Raw genomic sequence first — 16,668 nt, 5'->3', positions numbered from 1 at the left:
GAAAAAATTCCTTCACCAAAAGGGTTTTCCAGCACTGAGGAGGGCAGGGGTGGAGTGCCCATCCCTGAAGGAGTTTAAAGCTATGTGGATGCAGCACCAACAGCTGCAGGAACAGCTTAATTCTCCTACTGCAGTCAGGCCAGACACTCCTGGAATAGATATTCTCCTCCTTTTCAGAGATCCATGCTATATCCCAGCAGGAAAATACACACCCACAAAATCTCTCTGTGATTGCAGGGACTCCCTGAGGCACCTGAGGAGGGGGGAACAGCCACAGGCATCCCCTGAGGGCTCCCCCCTCATAACCCCAAAGCTCTTCTGGGAGCAACAGGACTTTCTGCAGGATAAATACAACCCCAGGGAGCAGGGAGGAGAGCAAGGGGCTCAAACTGTGGTGCCCAGGGCAGAGAGGGCTCTGGCACCTCGCTGGCAGCTGACTCAGGCAGGAATCCTCCTGTCCCCTCTGGAAGCCTGTGGCACCCAGGGGGGCTGTGCTATCCCTCCCTGACTCACCCCCAAGGGTAAATTTATCCCATGGGCAGCCTGAGCTATGAAATTCTGAGCTCAAACTGGAGATGACACGGCACTGACCTGCTGCTGATTCACATTCCGTGACAGGAATCATGTTATTGAGGATCTCTGAGCCCCTCAAGAAATAAAAAACCCGCCTGGTTCTTCCTTGCAAAATGTTCCTCTGAATCCTGGCATTGCAGCGTTACAGGAGACTGGAATCTTGCCAGGCTAACACTGATGCTGAAGATGTGGAATTTTCTGGGATGAAGAACATCCTGGGCTCTCTGCACTTTTCTGTGCCAACTTCTGTCACCACAGCAGGTGACACTGACAGATGAGCTCCCTTTTAGGCTCAGTGAGTACTTAATGGGGCTTTTTCCTTATAAAGTTTAGAACAATTAGTTTCCCTCCTGACTCACTTGTGTAAGAACAAGAACAAGGTCTGTTCTACTGCAGAAATGGGTGATGAAAACATTGAAGGGCACTGACCCAAGCCCTGCTGCCCCAAAGTCCCAGGGAAATTTCAGAGAGTGGAGGAATTCACAGGGGGGTCACCCGCTTCATGTGAGTCCCAAAGGGGCCAGCAGCTCTAACTTCTCTCCTTTTTTATATAATTTATATTATTTTCATTACATTTTAGATAATATCAGAACCTGAAAATTTCTTTTACCCCTTTTCTAGCTGATGGCATTGCTACTACTAACATAGGTTGTCATTTTTAAGAGTTTTCCCTGGCACTCTCTGACCACTCAACTATTAAAACAAGGTTTAGCTCCCTTTCTCCAAGCTACCAGAAATAAATCCCAACTTTTAAACACACAAATCATAAGGTATTCTTGAAAATCTGAGGCTTTCCCAATTCCTTCCTGACCATTTGAAACAATTCCTTTATCACATAAAACTTTTGGTAGGAAAGTAGATTTCAGTCACCCTGAAAACTTAAGGACTTGGCAAGCAACAACAAACAGGGGAACCAGCCCAAGGTACCAGCATGGAATGATTTTCCCAGCCTGAAGGAATTCCTTACACATCCAGAGCCCTGAAGCAAAGGAATGCCACACACACATGGAAAGCCAAGCACAGCAGTCCCAGCGCCACCCTCCACCACTGAGAGCTGGGTACCTTAATGCCTTTAGTGTCCTCTTCATCAAACGAGCCAATGTCAAAAGCATCTGCTGCATTGACTTCTCCCCGGGGAGGAATCAGAGGGGGAGGGTACTAGAAATTGAAATCAGCATCATTAAAGACAATTTAATGGGTATTATTTAACTCCATTCTGTAGTCATGCACAACCTTTGTGTTTTTTGCACACATTACACCTGACTGTGCCAGAGTGTCCCCCTTGGAATTAAACTTCAGTGCAAAATTGTTGGCACTTCTTTTAATTAGAGCTCCTTCAAAGATCTGGGGATGAAACTCCCCAGTTTAGAGACAGCAAAGGAAAGGAAACATGCAGTCATTTGAGCCTGGAAATTTAATTATTTACTCATAACAATCAGGAAGATCTGCAGTAATGAATAGTCATCAACAACCCTCCCTGTATTTGTGTGAGTGAGCACTTGTGCTGGGCACTGGGACCCTCACTTTACTGTTCAGTACCTGTTTGGGTTTATTTTCCTTTTACTGCTTTACCAAGTCAGTTAAATTACTGTCTTTATCCTTTACCTTCTGTAAATAGACTTGCTGCCAATCAATGCCTTTGAAGAAAGGGTGTTCCTTTACTTCTTGTGCGCTGCAAAACAGAAGTGACTGAAGTCAACAAATGAAGGGGCTTTTCAAGTGTGTTCAAGGAATACAAAGCCCTCAAAGGTCACATTTCTATCACTTGAGAACATCAGGGGAAACGCTCTTTTTTGCAAAATAAAATATAAGAATTCCTCAGTAAACAACAGGAGAGAATATTTTCATGTGGAAACACTTGGAACAGTGCTCTAGGGCTGGCAGGCACAAACTCCTGATGGCACTCCATCATTTCCAACAGGAAACTATGTTCCTCTGTTGTCAGATCCCAAACACTGCTCTGGGTCAGATCCCAAACACAGATCCAGGTCAGATCCCAAACAATGCTCTGGGTCAGAACCCAAACATGGATCTGGGTCAGATCCCAAACACAGATCCAGGTCAGATCCCAAACACTGCCCTGGGTCAGATCCCAAACACTGCCCTGGGTCAGATCCCAAACACAGATCCAGGTCAGATCCCAAAAACTGCCCTGGGTCAGATCCCAAACACAGATCCAGGTCAGATCCCAAACACTGCTCTGGGTCAGATCCCAAACATGGATCTGGGTCAGATCCCAAACACAGATCCAGGTCAGATCCCAAACACTGCCCAGGGTCAGATCCCAACACTGCTCTGGGTCAGATTCCAACACTGCTCTGGGTCAGATCCCAAACATGGATCTGGGTCAGATCCCAACACTGCTCTAGGTCAGGTCCCAAACACAGATCCAGGTCAGATCCCAAACACTGCTCTGGGTCAGGTCCCAAACACTGCTCTGGGTCAGATCCCAAACATGGATCTGGGTCAGATCCCAACACTGCTCTGGGTCAGGTCCCAAACACAGATCCAGGTCAGATCCCAAACACAGATCCAGGTCAGATCCCAACACTGCTCGTAAATAACCAGCTTGCTCCACACCATTTCACATTATACAAATTCTATGGGAAAATAATCAACTGCTCTTGTTATCTCCCAGGAAAAAGCAATCTCAGGTCATTATCAAAGAGGGCTCCAAGAGAAAAACCCTTTGAATCTCCCACTGGAACTGGAGCCAGCCTCAGGCTCAGGTGTGACCATCTAACTGTTATCACACACCCCAATGATTTCTCAACAGTTGTTTACTCCTCTCCTTTTCTCTCTCAGCCTCACAGTGGCTTTTTAAGCAGGAGATAACAATTTCATGAACAGCTACAAGCAAGGTGAGCCTGGCAGGAGCAAGGAGTGTTTTGTGGTCAAGAAACAAAACAAAAGGTCTTTTCCTCAGAATAATCAAGTGACACCAGCAATACTCACAGTTTTTGCTTGGTGCTTTTGGGATTATTTTTTTGGTTTTTGGTTGTTTGTTTTTGTGTTGTTTTTTTTTTTTTTTTTTTTTTGTAATATGCTCCTATCATTACAGATACATTATAAGCAATAAATTTTCCCTATCAGTATGTCTGAGTCAAGTCATATGATTTCATGCCAAAACAGATCAGGCAAAACCAGAAAAACAACCAAGGGATGAGAAGAAGGAACACCACCCAATGCAAGCATGACTGCAGGGAACTCAGGGAAAGGCTTTAAGGACAGAAATTGTCCAAAAAACATGTCCAAAACGAAGGAATCTGAAATGTAATTCCATGCAGCAGTACTTTGTAATGTTCTCTTTCCAAAATTAAAATCCTCACAACAGGAAGCAGATTTTTACTTGAAATGAATTCACTCATTGACAGAGAAGTGGAAATTTTTCAAGGCAGAGGTCCAAGGAGAAGACAACACCTACCTTCTTCCTTGGCATCCAAGCCTCTTGCTCACATCCCGCTGCAGGAGCCCTTCCAGAAGGGACTTCAGCTCGGGAGAAAAGGAATCCGGGAGCTCCACGTTCTGTGGAGAAAGGAAAGAGATATTCCATGATGGAAGTGGTGTGTTCTGCTTTCTTGTCTCTGGTGGTGTTTGGAAACAGCTGTGCCACGTGCAGATACAGCTCTCTGGGAGAGCAGGGGGTGCAGTTCCAGTTTTAGGGGAAATGGGAGCTCAGGGAACATGGGGATGTCACTGAGGCCAGGCCTTACCACGGTGAGCGTCATCCGGTCGATCTCGTGCTTATCTTTGGTTTTGTGCTGCCTGAAAGGGCTGTGCCTGTGGAAAGAAGAAAAAGAATGCTAATAAATAAATGTAAAGCCTCAGCTTATCAGGGTATTTCAGCTGTGGCAATGCCAGGAAAGAGTGGAGCACCCTGTTAGTCCCATCCTTCCTCCTCATCGCTCCTGTCCTGCAGAGCAATCTGATCCACAGGAACGTGAGCAGAAAGTTGGGTAATTCTTAAACAGTGATCTGGACTTAAAAGATGTGCTTCAAATGCCTCAGCAATTACATTTATCTCCCAAAACTTGAACAGTTTTCAGCTAACAAGGAAACCCCAAGCAGCCATCACCCACAGGGATTTAAATCCAAGGATTTCTGTAGGGAAGGTGAGCATGACCCAATGAACTCACTATTCCCCATCATGGAGTGTAAGGAGATAAGAGATCACAGATCCCACAGCATCAGCCACTGGGAAGATATCTGATGGTATCTTATAAATTATCAGCTTCATCCCTTTCCTGCTTTATAATTCTGCCTTGAATTTGAATTTTCCTCTAAGCTATGGAAGACTGACCCATTAGAGATTTATCACACAGTCCTTCGTGAAAGAACGAAGCAGTGTTGTAGTAAGAGATATTTTGATTAGATTTAGGATATATTTCCTGGTTCTTTTCTTCAAAACCTTGAGGGGATTATGTTTTTCACAATCAAAATGTTACTCATTTATCAATTCCATTAATTAACTATACTAAAGCATTCTGGCTTACCACATGGCAGAGTGTTCCAGCATGTTTCAACTGGAGACCTGCTACTCCCAAGTTATTTTCCTTTTATTCTCAAAAATGTTCTGATTGATGAGTGCAATGGATGGACCAGGACTTCAATTTTTCTCTTTTTAGCATGACAGGTAAATGGTTCCCACACAGCCTCATGTACTCTAACAAGGAGGCTCTGAGTAGATCAGGGAAGAAAATGATTCACTGGCGACTTATGGGCAGATTCTGTGCCAGACTAAATCTACCAAATACCAAGAAATGGCACCATGTGCCCAGCCCTTGTTTTGGGATGTGCTTAATTGCCTTCACAACAGATGAGGAATGAGAGTTCACCGTGAATAATGCTCTGGCTTCTGGCTGAGCACTGATACCACCCTGAACATCCCTGCCAGGTACAATCACAGCCCAAAGACTGGCAATTTAAACACGACTTCTTTCTTTATTTGCACCCTTACCTAGTCTGCTTTGTGCACAATTAATGTTAAATTGATACAGCTCTAGAGTTCAATTCACGAGTCACACACTGACCTTCCTTTGTACAGTGTCTGCATGGAGATAAAAGCTCATAATTAATTATGTGTGAGGACACGGGATGACCTAATGATCAATCTTCACAGAGAAGCACTGTGAAAAGCCTCAGAGTTCTTCTGGTTTGCCATTAACAGTGAGGATGCCATTTTCAACAAGCACTTGCTCATCGGTGCAAGTACACAGATAAATCCCATGGCATTAATCTATCCTAGACACGTAAGTTTAATAAGGAGAGAATTGCTGACAAAGCTGTAATTATTGTGTACCTTTGGACACTGCTAAGGTAACAGACCAGATTCAGCAAATGCAAGGATCCACACCTTGTACCTGGCCCAAACCCTGCAGGAGGGAAGGACGAATAGCACCCAAAAAAGGACCAGTGCAGCCAAGAGCTCCTCCACAACACCAGGTCTCAACACAAAGCCCACGATTTAACAGGGCTGCTTAGAGCACTCCAAGGAGCAACATCTCAGCATCTAAAACACTGCCAGAGAGAAGCAAACTGCTGTCTGCAGCACTTCAAAGAGCAGATAGAGGACCTGCCTTCCTCGTGTCCCACACCTGTAGCTACTACTGCACGCAGGGTTTGGTTTGGTTTGGAAGAAAAAGCCTGGTTTTGTCACTCATGGGGACAAGGAACTAAGGGATCTGTGACACACAACGTCCTGCTATTCCAAGGGACACCCCCAGAGGCCCCCAGGATCCCAAAGGCAAGGCAGGAGCCCCACTCACCCCCTCAGCAGCTTGAAGAGCATGCAGCCCAGGGAGAACCAGTCGGCGCTGCTGTCGTAGGCCGTGCCCTTCTGCAGCACCTCGGGGGCCATGTACCCGTGGGTGCCTCTGCAGAGCACAACAGCACAAAACATTCATTACATCCAACATTATCACTGGGAAAAAAATCATTAAAAACCAGTATTCTCTCAATAAGACAGCCCAATTTGGACAGAATTAATTTTAACCATTTTATTTTGCTTCCAATGGGTTTCGTGTGTCACCTGTGTGAGCACAGGACACTCTCGAACTCACCCACGGGCACCACTAGAAGCAGCCACCAGGTATTTACTTTTACCCTTGATATACCCAAAACATGCGGACTTTTTTCAAGAAGCTACTGAATTGCAAATGTCTTAAGGTGTGACAGGCTGGAGTTTCCCTTTTTGCATAAATTCCAGGACTAAATCAGGGCAATTGAGGACCTAAGAATGAAAATACACACCCAACTCCAGGAATTCAGATCCTAGTTAAATCCTGATGGTGAGAGGCAGAAAGGAACACAATTTGCCTCCAGTTCCATGAAGATCCAGAAAGACACAGTAAATCCAGGATTTTAGTCAGTTTGGGAATATTTAATTACCAGGTTGGGACAATTAAAGCAATCTGGTACTTTAACTCAGTCAGGTTCTTCTCTGAGCAGTGAATCATCCTGAAATAATGTGTCATCTCCCAGCCATGCCTACACATCAGCTGCTACAACTGTGCAGGAAAACAGGGAGAGGAGCCCAAAAAACCTCATTAGAGCCTCCAGCTCAGCAAGCCTGGGCCACACAAGTGTCATTCCTCCCCTTCAGGCAAAGTTAAGTTATAAAGACAAATTTAGGATGGATTTAGGACTACCTGTATGTGCAGCAGAGCTCCCAGACATAATACTTACACACTGGCATGTGGCTTCTTTTTGGAAAAGTCACAAGCCAGCCCAAGGTCTGATATCCTCACGTGCCCATGCTCATCCAGCAGGATATTTGCAGGCTGGAAACCAACAGAGGCAGGTGAGTGCTTGGTATTCCCCAGCTGACAACTGCAAACTCTCAGAGCACAGCAACTCAAACATCAATACTCCCTGGTAATTGGTAATTGCCTTCTCTTATTTAACATTTATATATCAGGTACTTCCTAGATAAAAATCCACATTCTCATGGAGCACTACCATCAGCTCCACAGGTTATGAAATGCTGAATAACAGAAGGGAATAACCTGGCAAGGTCTGAACAAAAAGCAGGTAATAAATGAATAATCCATTCTGGCCTCAAGTTGCTTTTGGTTTCTTCACAGCAGGGTCTGTGTGTGGCTCTTACACCTTTTATTCTCAGTCTCTGGGCAGACTTTAGTCCCCTTGGCTGTCACTTGGTCCAGGGACTCTTCTCTGGGACCTGTCCTTGATTTCCCAAGTGTCAGTGAAACCCCCCAGCACCTCTCCTGCTGTTGTCCCCCATCACACACACAAAGGCCTCTTTCAGGGCTCCCAGAAATACAGTATATCCTCTAAATTATTCCCATCAGGGAGATAAGTAACACTTCACAGGATTTACTGTGACCCCCAGCAAGCCTCTCCCAGGCTGGTCAAACTGGATAATGGCACAGATTAGAACGACTTTGAAAACTCATTACAAAAATCAGGCAGATAAAGAAATAATCCTGCCAAGGAAAGGTTTCAGGCAAGGAAATCCATGGCAGTTATCTGAGGGCCTGTGTGGATGCAGGCACCCACCAACCATTACCTTCAGGTCTCTGTACACCACGAAGCGATTGTGCATGTGCTCTAGCCCCAGGATGATTTCAGTAGCATAAAACCTCATCTCTTTTTCAGAAAACACTCCGTGCTGGGAGAGGTGGTAGTGCAAATCTCCTCCTGAAATGAGAATTGAGATGTAATACTTAAGTGAACAGTAAAATCTTACCCTGCAGGCAGACAGGGTGACACTGTGGGGGAACAGCACAGCTTTTGTAGGTTCTTATTACCTGAAGAGCACACAGCCCCACCCTCTGCAAAACTGTGTGGTGACAAAATAGCTGAGAAAGTTCATACAGAGATTTGACCAGTCTGAAACTCCATTTTAAAATGCATTTATTTCGTAAACATTTGCATTCAGTGACTAATCCAGCAGAGGACTTCCACATAAGCAAAGGCTGTACCACACATTGGCTTGTGGAGAGCAGAATAAATCAGCTCATAGAGCAGCCCAGGCTTGAGGGACCAACCATCTCAGCAACCCTCCTGCCAACATTTCTGTAACATCACCATCATCTGAACAAGCCTTGCTTACCATTCATGAGGTCCAGAATGAAGCAGAGCTTGTCAGGGGTGTGGAAGGCATAGGTCATACAGACTATAAAAGGACAGTCCTGCAAGGGAAGAGCAAAGAGGTTCACCTCGAGCAAGAAGCAAAGTGTGACTTAGGGAAGCTAAAAATACATCTGATATTTTCCCTGTGCTATTTGCCTGTGTTCCCAAGTTCTCTCCTCACTCCTGAAATGCAGCTACACTTGGTAACCCCTGTCCATCCCGTGAGGCCCTGCCCAGGTGACAGTGAAGGTGTTTGGCTCCCCAGCAGCAGTTCCAACAGAGGACTGAAGGAATGTGAACACACCAGGCAGGAGATGGGATTCTGGAGCATTATAATGTTCAGGAAGCAGTGACAGCAACATCCAGATCCTGCAAACTCACAACACAAGGGTGGTGGGAGCAGGTTTAGGAGGTCAGAGCAGAGCAGCCAGGGCAGGGATGGGTTTCACCTCACCTCCTGATGCACCTGAACCTCATTTCACCCCATGTTTAAGACAAGCAGCCATAAAAAATTCCATTGGAAAACCACATGTTTGTTCCCAAGGTCTGCTTGTGTGCTGGTACCTCCATGCACACATTCAAAACCCCATGGCAGCAGCTGGCAGACCTTCCTCTGCACCAGGCCTGTGCTGGATACAAGGGCTAATTCATAATTATGGAATTGCTGAGGTTGGAAAACCTCTCTGAGATTGAGGGATTCAGCCAAGGCCACCACCAACCCATGTCCCCAAGTGCCACATCCACATCTCTGTTAAATCCTTCCTGGGATGTGACTCCACCACTGCCCTGGGCAGCTGTGCCAGGGCTGGAGAATCCTTTCCATGAAGGATGGACCTGCTTTGTCCTGCTGGCCACACTGTTGCTGACACAAGCCAGGAGGCCCTTGGCTATTGACCAGGGGGTGGCTGTCACCTCATCAACTTCTTCTCCAAAGCCGTATGAGATAGAACCATGGATGCTTTGGGACAGGAGGGACCATAAAGCTCATCTCATCCCAACCCCCTGCCATGGGCAGGAACACCTTGATGGGAGGCTGTGGAACAAAACCAGGGCTCTCTGGGGAGTCTGCAGTGATCCCTTTGGGAATGGCCGTGCTCCAGGCCAGGCCAGGCTGGGCTGCCCCATCCCACACCTGATCCCAAAGGCAGAGGAGCCCAGGACAGCCCGCAAAAAGCGGAGCCTCCCGTGACTCCAACAATGTGCCTGGAGCTGCAGGATGGACCAGGGAAAGCTCTGGGAATCTCTGACAGGAACTTGCTCCCTTCCCAATTTAGAAACAGCAAAACACGGTGGCCTTGGGCAGCGCGGGGCCGGCTCCGGAGAGAGGAAAGGGAGGGACAGGGACACTTCAGAGCCCCTTCATCCTTCCATGAGAGTCAAACATAAAGGTTTCTTTATATTTCTAAATCTTTATAAATTTATCAATCTTATAAATCTTTATATTTATAATTTTTAAATATCTTTATATATATTATTTGTATATCTTTATATCTATAAATTACATTTCAGGGATCCCCACAGCACCTGGGTACATCCTGCCCCTCTCCAACCCAACTGCATTTTATGTTTTACTCCCCCCAAATGGAAGGGATGGGTGTGAAACACCCGCACAACATCCAGGAAAAAAAGCCAAATTCCTAAATGGCCCTAAAAATAAGGAGCCTGATGTGGTGTCTAACACAAGATATCACCTCTGGTTATGAACTCTGTGCTGGGGACTATTGTAGCTGCCACTTCATAACTGCAGTTTTAGCAGAACTATTAACTTAATTTCCTGCATCAACTGGATAATTCAGAAGTGTCCCCAAGCAGGGCTCCTAAAATTTCAGAGCAATCTAATTACCCAGAAGGATTTAGTGGTAGAATTTAAGCACCACACATAGACAAATAAAAAGGTTTTTCTACACCAGAACATAGCTTGCTTACATTTTTATGGATTTTAAAAATAGAAGTTATCTGGAAGTGTAAATGTGATGCATAACTCATTTTTGTGCAAGCATTCCTAATTTCACATCACTACCCTCTCCCTGTTTAACAGAGAGAAAAATTGTACTGCAGTATTTTCCTGACACAAAAACCACAGCAAAAGAGTATTCTACAGCATTAAAAAAAAAAAAAACACCCTACAGTTATTTTTTAAACACATAAAGCAATAAAATCAATTTCCCAGGAGAGCAATTCTTCATTGCAGTCAACTTTCTGCTCTGATGAAAATAAGCAACATTATGACATTAATGTGTGAATTAAGATCAGTTTGGAAAGAGTTCCCTACATCCAAACAATCCTGGCTTGAGTCCAAAGAACTGCTGAAGTCAAATTTGTGGCAATAAATCATGTGGAAGGAAAAAAAAATTAGAGCAACCATTAAAAAAAAAAGTAGAAATGTGATATTTAAAAGGCATTTGCACACTAAAAAGTGCTCTAGGAGTAAACCTTTGGTTTTAACTCTTCCCTGAAAGCCAAGCACTTGGCTTTGGGGCACAAAGTTGACAGCAAACAGGGGACAAAGGTGTTCAGAGCACACAGCAGCTGTGTCCCAGTTTAACTGGAGGGCAGCTCTGTCCTGACATGTCACCCAAAGATGTGCCAGTGCTTGAAACACGTGAAAACCAGCCAAGTACCTGTTCTGCTCCAAAAAACCAGATTATTGATCTCCTGGGGTGTCCTGGGCAGGGTCCTCCAACTGCGGATATTCTGGGATTGTATTTATCATCCCTTGGAGGAAATCTTGAATCCAGCCATCAGTAAAATCATCTCAAGAAGATCTGGGTAAGGCAGCTGAACTGCTGAGGTTTTTTTAGAAAGAAAAAACTGGGAGCCACAACAGAAAGGAGCTACAGCCCTGCAGAGGCCCTGGTCTTGCAACAGATGGAATGATCCCCTCCTACCCTCAGGAAAAGATTCATGGAATAACCACTTCCTTCCACAAGCACTTTGGGACTGGTTGGTTTCATAGGGTCCATCACTGCCTTGGTGATTTCCATGTTCCAGCTTTTGAACAGAAATCAGGCAAATATTGGCTACTACAGAAATGAAATATATCTTTCTTTTAACAGAAAGTAAAATCTTTTCCCTACTCTATGACCTTCCAAGGATTTCACAATGTCTTTCCTGACAGAGGCTCTGTGGGAGGGGAAGATGGGGCCTGTGTCTTGCAGAAGAGGAAACCCAAAGCTCAGTGACAGTTTGTCCCCGTTACACCACAGTGACACAGCAAAGGCGCCAACGGAGACTGAGCCCTGCAGAGCCCAGTTTGGTGCCACCGGGCCCATCCAAGAGGCTCCAGATGCTCTGCAGAGCTGCCTGTTGCACTCCTGAACCCCCTGGAAATGTGGCCATGGAAAGCTGCTGTCACCGACTCCAGAATGGGAGCTCCCTGCTCCAGGAGTGCTGGGGAATGCCAGAGCTTGAGGTGGATTCACAGAACTGATTACACAGGCAGCTGTGTCATCTGCACAGCTGTTGTTATGCATTTTGCAGAGACATCTGGATTCCCAGTTCAATGACTAACTCTACTGTGATGGATTTCCCAGTTCCATTCTGCTCCGGGCAGTGCAGAACCGTCCCTGGGCACACCATGAGCCACTGCAGCCTCCCAGCTTCTGCTCAGGGATTGAAAGAATTCTCTTATTCCACCACCTTCAAACCCATCTCATCCTGCATATTCCAAGAGCTCCAGCCTCTCCTGCCCAGGTGTACCTGACCTGAATGAGCAGCACTTTGTACAAAACCTCTCTTCAAAGTCCTTCAGATTTCTGGGAATCTGAAAGAAATGTCACTCTAATCAACTGATAATCCTTAACAAAAGAAACAAATGGTTCCTCCTGCTGCTGCCCCTGCTTAAAGCCTTACTGAGCGTTGGCCTGTGAGAAAACTGCCTCCACCAGCAGCTTCTGGACTAGTTTCTCTTGGAATCTCTAGATATGCAAATTCACATTCAGTGCTGGAGCCACAAAATCACAAATTAATGGGACAATTATTACTCATTTGCCTCGATTTCTTGTCTAGTCCTTACTAGAGACCTACTCCCCACTGGTTTTCAGGAATCCTGACAGATGTGGATAAACCACAACTTATCTCTGGTGAAAACAGGTAACTTGATTAAAAAGCCTGAAGGGATAAATCACAGATCCCAGAATGGTTTGGTTTGGAGGGGCCCTTCAAGTTCATCCAGTTGTACCCCTGCAAGGCAGGGACACCTTCCACTATCCCAGGTGGCTCCAAGCCCTGTCCAACCTGGCCTTGGGCATTTCCAGGGATCCAGGAGCAGCCACAGCTTCTCTGGGCACCCTGTGCCAGGGCACCACCACCCTCACAGGGAAGAATTCCTTCCTAATATCCCATCTAACCCTGCCCTCTGGCAGTGGGAAGCCAATCCCCCTTGTCCCAAGCTCCTCTCCAGCTCTCCTGGAGCCCCTTTAGCCATTGGAAGGGGCTCTGAGCTCTCCTTGGCTTAGTGGTGGCCATGGCAGTGTGGGGATAATGCTTGGATTTGAGGATCTTCAAGGTCTGTCCCACAGAGAAGCTCCCCTGATCTCTGGGGACACAGCCCTGGTGTCTCAGAACAAAGGCCACTGTTTGCCATGCAGGGAATCCTGCTCTTTGCACAGCTCTAGTACAAAACCACACCCAATTCCTCCTCATCCTCATCCTCATCCCTCCCGTGTCAGCCGGCAACGGGGGCTGTGCTCCCACACTGAGTGGTTAATTCATGCACCACAAGGTGAGGGAAGTGAACCTTCCTGCCAGCATCACCCATAGCCATGGCAACCATGGTGTCACTGCAACGAGGGCAGAGCCACCTCCAATCCTGCCTGGAATTTCTCTGAGCCCAACCCACCCCAGCCACCACCCAGTGACCCCCAGGGCTGGGGAGCCAACACCAGGCAGGTGCTGGCTTTTTGCACACACCAGTGATGGTTTCAACTTTGGAACTTAATTAATCTAATTTTAATCCAATTTATAAACAGAACAGTTGGCTGGGTACACCTTGACCCAGCTACAGCACATGGGAAACAAAAAGGGAAAAACTGGATATCAGAGTAACAGGAAAGTTTCTGGAGTTTTGTCTGCAGGAGCACTTTAGATCTCACCAAAGTACCATTGAACTATACAAAAAAAAAAAAAAAAGGAATCTTTTACAAGACAGAATCATGTTTTGGAAAAGTTTCAAACAAATACTTAAAAAAGGATATTTAAAACATCAGGAGGGTGGGAGGATGAATTACCTCAGAAATGGGCACCCCCTCAAGCCTCTGCAGCAAAGATGCTCATTCTGTAGGACCCAAATTGATCAAGCAAGTTTGGTTTTCCCTTCTCATTTCAGACACATTGCAAGAATCAGGGGGAGGCTCCAGTGGGGGTTAATTTTTGCATGTCACACAACAGAATTGATGGAATATGCATTATATCTAACAGCTCTTATATTACATGGCAGAAAGAAAGAATAACATAGTGATACTTACTCCTGTACTGACAAGAGACAGCATAATTCTTTCATTTAAGGCTAATGTTTCTCCTTGCTTCATCTTGATTCTCTTCTTATCTAAACATTTCATTGCATACCTGAAAAAAAAAATAACCATTCAGAAAAAGCACCAAAAATCTCCTCTGTCAGGATTATTCACTGGCAGTCAGGCCAGGCACATTTACAGGATCTTGAAAGCAAGCTCTTGAAAGACTTAAACCCAGGACTAAAAACATCATTTCAGGCTAAACACAAAACCTCCAAAATCTCCCAGAATTAACACATTTCCAGCAGAAGCCTCCTGACAGAGAAATGTGCTTTAACAAATAATTCCATGTCCAAACCATCACAGTGAGACAGGAATTACACAACATATATTCATTTTCTCATACCTACAAGCAAGGATCTGCCTTAGGAATTAAATAACAGAAACTCTGTTATGGTACCATTTAATTCCAACAGTTTCAACTCTACCAGGAAAGCAATATCTTGAACACACACTGAGGGTTTTTTTTTATTTTTTCCTAATTTTCTTTCTACTCAGAAAAAGTCAGATACACACAAGAAAGCTTTTTTAGTCTTCTACCATCTGTGCTACACAAATTAATAAAATTTTGCTCACAAAGGATGTTACCCTAACAACCACCAACCACAGGAGGATATGATCCAGGCTGGGTATTTTTCCAAGATGTGGGGTGAGTTCATTAATAGACATCAGTGAGAAGGACACGTGTGTTCCTCCACAGAAGACTCCTGGGCACTCCTGGATTTTTAGGAACTCCCCACAGTACAGCAGTGCTTCAATGCCCATCCCCATCCAGCCCCAGAGCCTCACCTTGGCTCCAGCTCCCAAAAACAGCCACGTCATTCCTGACATCAATGTGTTGGGAGCGGGGGAGTGAGGGTGAATTTAGAGTTTCCAGACTGGGAATATATTCATGTGTTCCTGCTGAGGAGTCTGTGAAGGGTGAGTAAAAATAACCCCTGACCCTGCCCTGATCAGAGAGAGGCGCTGGGGATGTTCAAGGCTGATGGAAATCACAGAATGGTTTGGGTGGGAGAGACCTTAAATTCATGGGCAGGGACACTTCCACTGTCCCAGGCTGCTGCAAGCCCCATCCAGCCTGGCCTTGGACACTTCCAGGGATGGGACAGCTGCTCTGGAACCTGTCCCAGACCAGGCCTGTCACTGTCCTGCTGTCCCTTCTCCAGGAGTGCTGCATGCTGTTTGTGGCCCCTCTCTAGAGCTCCTTGCAGAAGCCTCAGGTGTGGGGATGCCCAGTGATCACTGCTGGTGGTCCCTGGGAGGGAGGGGAGCCTTCCCAAGCCCCCTGCAGGCTCTGAGTGCAGCATCTAGAGAGGATGGGAGCTGGGTTAGGGATGGGTACACAGGTTTGGATCAAGAAAGAACTAAACCAAACCTCTACCCACAAGCTGAGCCTCATCTTAAGTTTTGCTTCAAATTTGAGAAAGAAGGTTGGTTTTCCCACATTTTGTTTCCCTTTGCTCTATTTATATCTAATAAAACCTGTGCTTTGCTTCACTTTTCCTGTCCTTCTCACTTCCCAAGGGTTTATCCACCTCCTGCCAGAGCCCTGCTCAGACATGGAGATGGCTGGGACTCTGAGAACTGCCTGCTGAGCGTGCCCCAAGCTAAAATAAAATGTTTATTTTTGTACATGGACAAATGAATGAACTGTACATGGACAAAAAGTACCAAAGCAAGAGTAAAGCCCAGCATTGTTAGTAAGAGTATTAATATAAATACTTGAAGTCACTGCAGAAATAATGAATATAATAATAGCAACATTAAGATGTCTTCCACTTGTTAAGAGTCAGAAGTTTATTATTATCAAGGATGTCAGGCACACATAAATGCCAGAGGTGCCAGACACAGGGCACCTCACACATGCCCTGCTCACTTGGAAGGGAAATGTTTAAGGATGGGCTGTGGATCAAAATTGTTAGGAGAAAAGCAAGATGAAAGGCTGAGGTGTAAATAAAGGAATGGATTGACACTGAGAATTGGTTAATTCCATGCCCAGATGTTCACATCAGAAAACAATGGGACAGTGATGCCTAGAAATGGAAATCTGGTGATCAGGGGAGGTGTGTGAATGGTAAGATCACAAAAAGAATAAAAACCACCCAGGGAGCTCCCACGGAAAGCTCTGGGAAGCACAAGCCCAGCAGTGGGATATGCCCTCCCAAAAGGCAGCAGGGATCACTGCTTTCACCACACATGGGGCAGGCACTGATGCAACTCCCCAAACTGGGAGCAGCACAGTGGGAGTGGGCTCTGGCACAGCCCTGACTGCCCAGTTTTGGGGACAGGTTCCTGCAGCTCCACCTGGAGCAGGTGACACCTGAGCAGCCACCATGGGTTCCACGGGAACATCCCTCTGCCCTGGCAGCCTCTGATCCAGGGAATTGTTGGAGCACACACCTGATTTTAACACTTGTGCATTTCCCACTGGTTTTGACAGGACATTTCCATGTGCCCAGGAGCTGTGTGAGACTGAGCCCCTGCACGA

General features: G+C 45.9%; 1 protein-coding gene across 2 annotated transcripts in view; it reads right to left on the bottom strand.

Moving 5' to 3' along the window:
* GRK3 (G protein-coupled receptor kinase 3) overlaps positions 1–16,668 on the bottom strand; it is a 60,521-nt gene that overhangs the window by 9,263 nt on the left and 34,590 nt on the right. For both annotated transcript variants that reach the window (XM_068208654.1, XM_068208655.1), the window contains 9 exons: positions 14,133–14,232; positions 8,648–8,726; positions 8,102–8,232; positions 7,258–7,352; positions 6,339–6,446; positions 4,287–4,353; positions 3,998–4,098; positions 2,179–2,245; positions 1,636–1,731 (listed from right to left, as the gene is read on the bottom strand). In XM_068208654.1, coding sequence (XP_068064755.1) covers positions 1,636–1,731; positions 2,179–2,245; positions 3,998–4,098; positions 4,287–4,353; positions 6,339–6,446; positions 7,258–7,352; positions 8,102–8,232; positions 8,648–8,726; positions 14,133–14,232 — 844 coding nt within the window. The remainder of the gene's footprint in view (positions 1–1,635; positions 1,732–2,178; positions 2,246–3,997; positions 4,099–4,286; positions 4,354–6,338; positions 6,447–7,257; positions 7,353–8,101; positions 8,233–8,647; positions 8,727–14,132; positions 14,233–16,668) is intronic.

The sequence above is a fragment of the Anomalospiza imberbis genome, chromosome 18 (assembly GCF_031753505.1).
Source record: "Anomalospiza imberbis isolate Cuckoo-Finch-1a 21T00152 chromosome 18, ASM3175350v1, whole genome shotgun sequence".
NCBI classification, from domain to species: Eukaryota; Metazoa; Chordata; class Aves; order Passeriformes; family Viduidae; genus Anomalospiza; species Anomalospiza imberbis.
The sequence above is the reverse complement of the archived record's forward strand: the minus strand, read 5'-3'. Positions and strand labels throughout refer to the sequence as shown.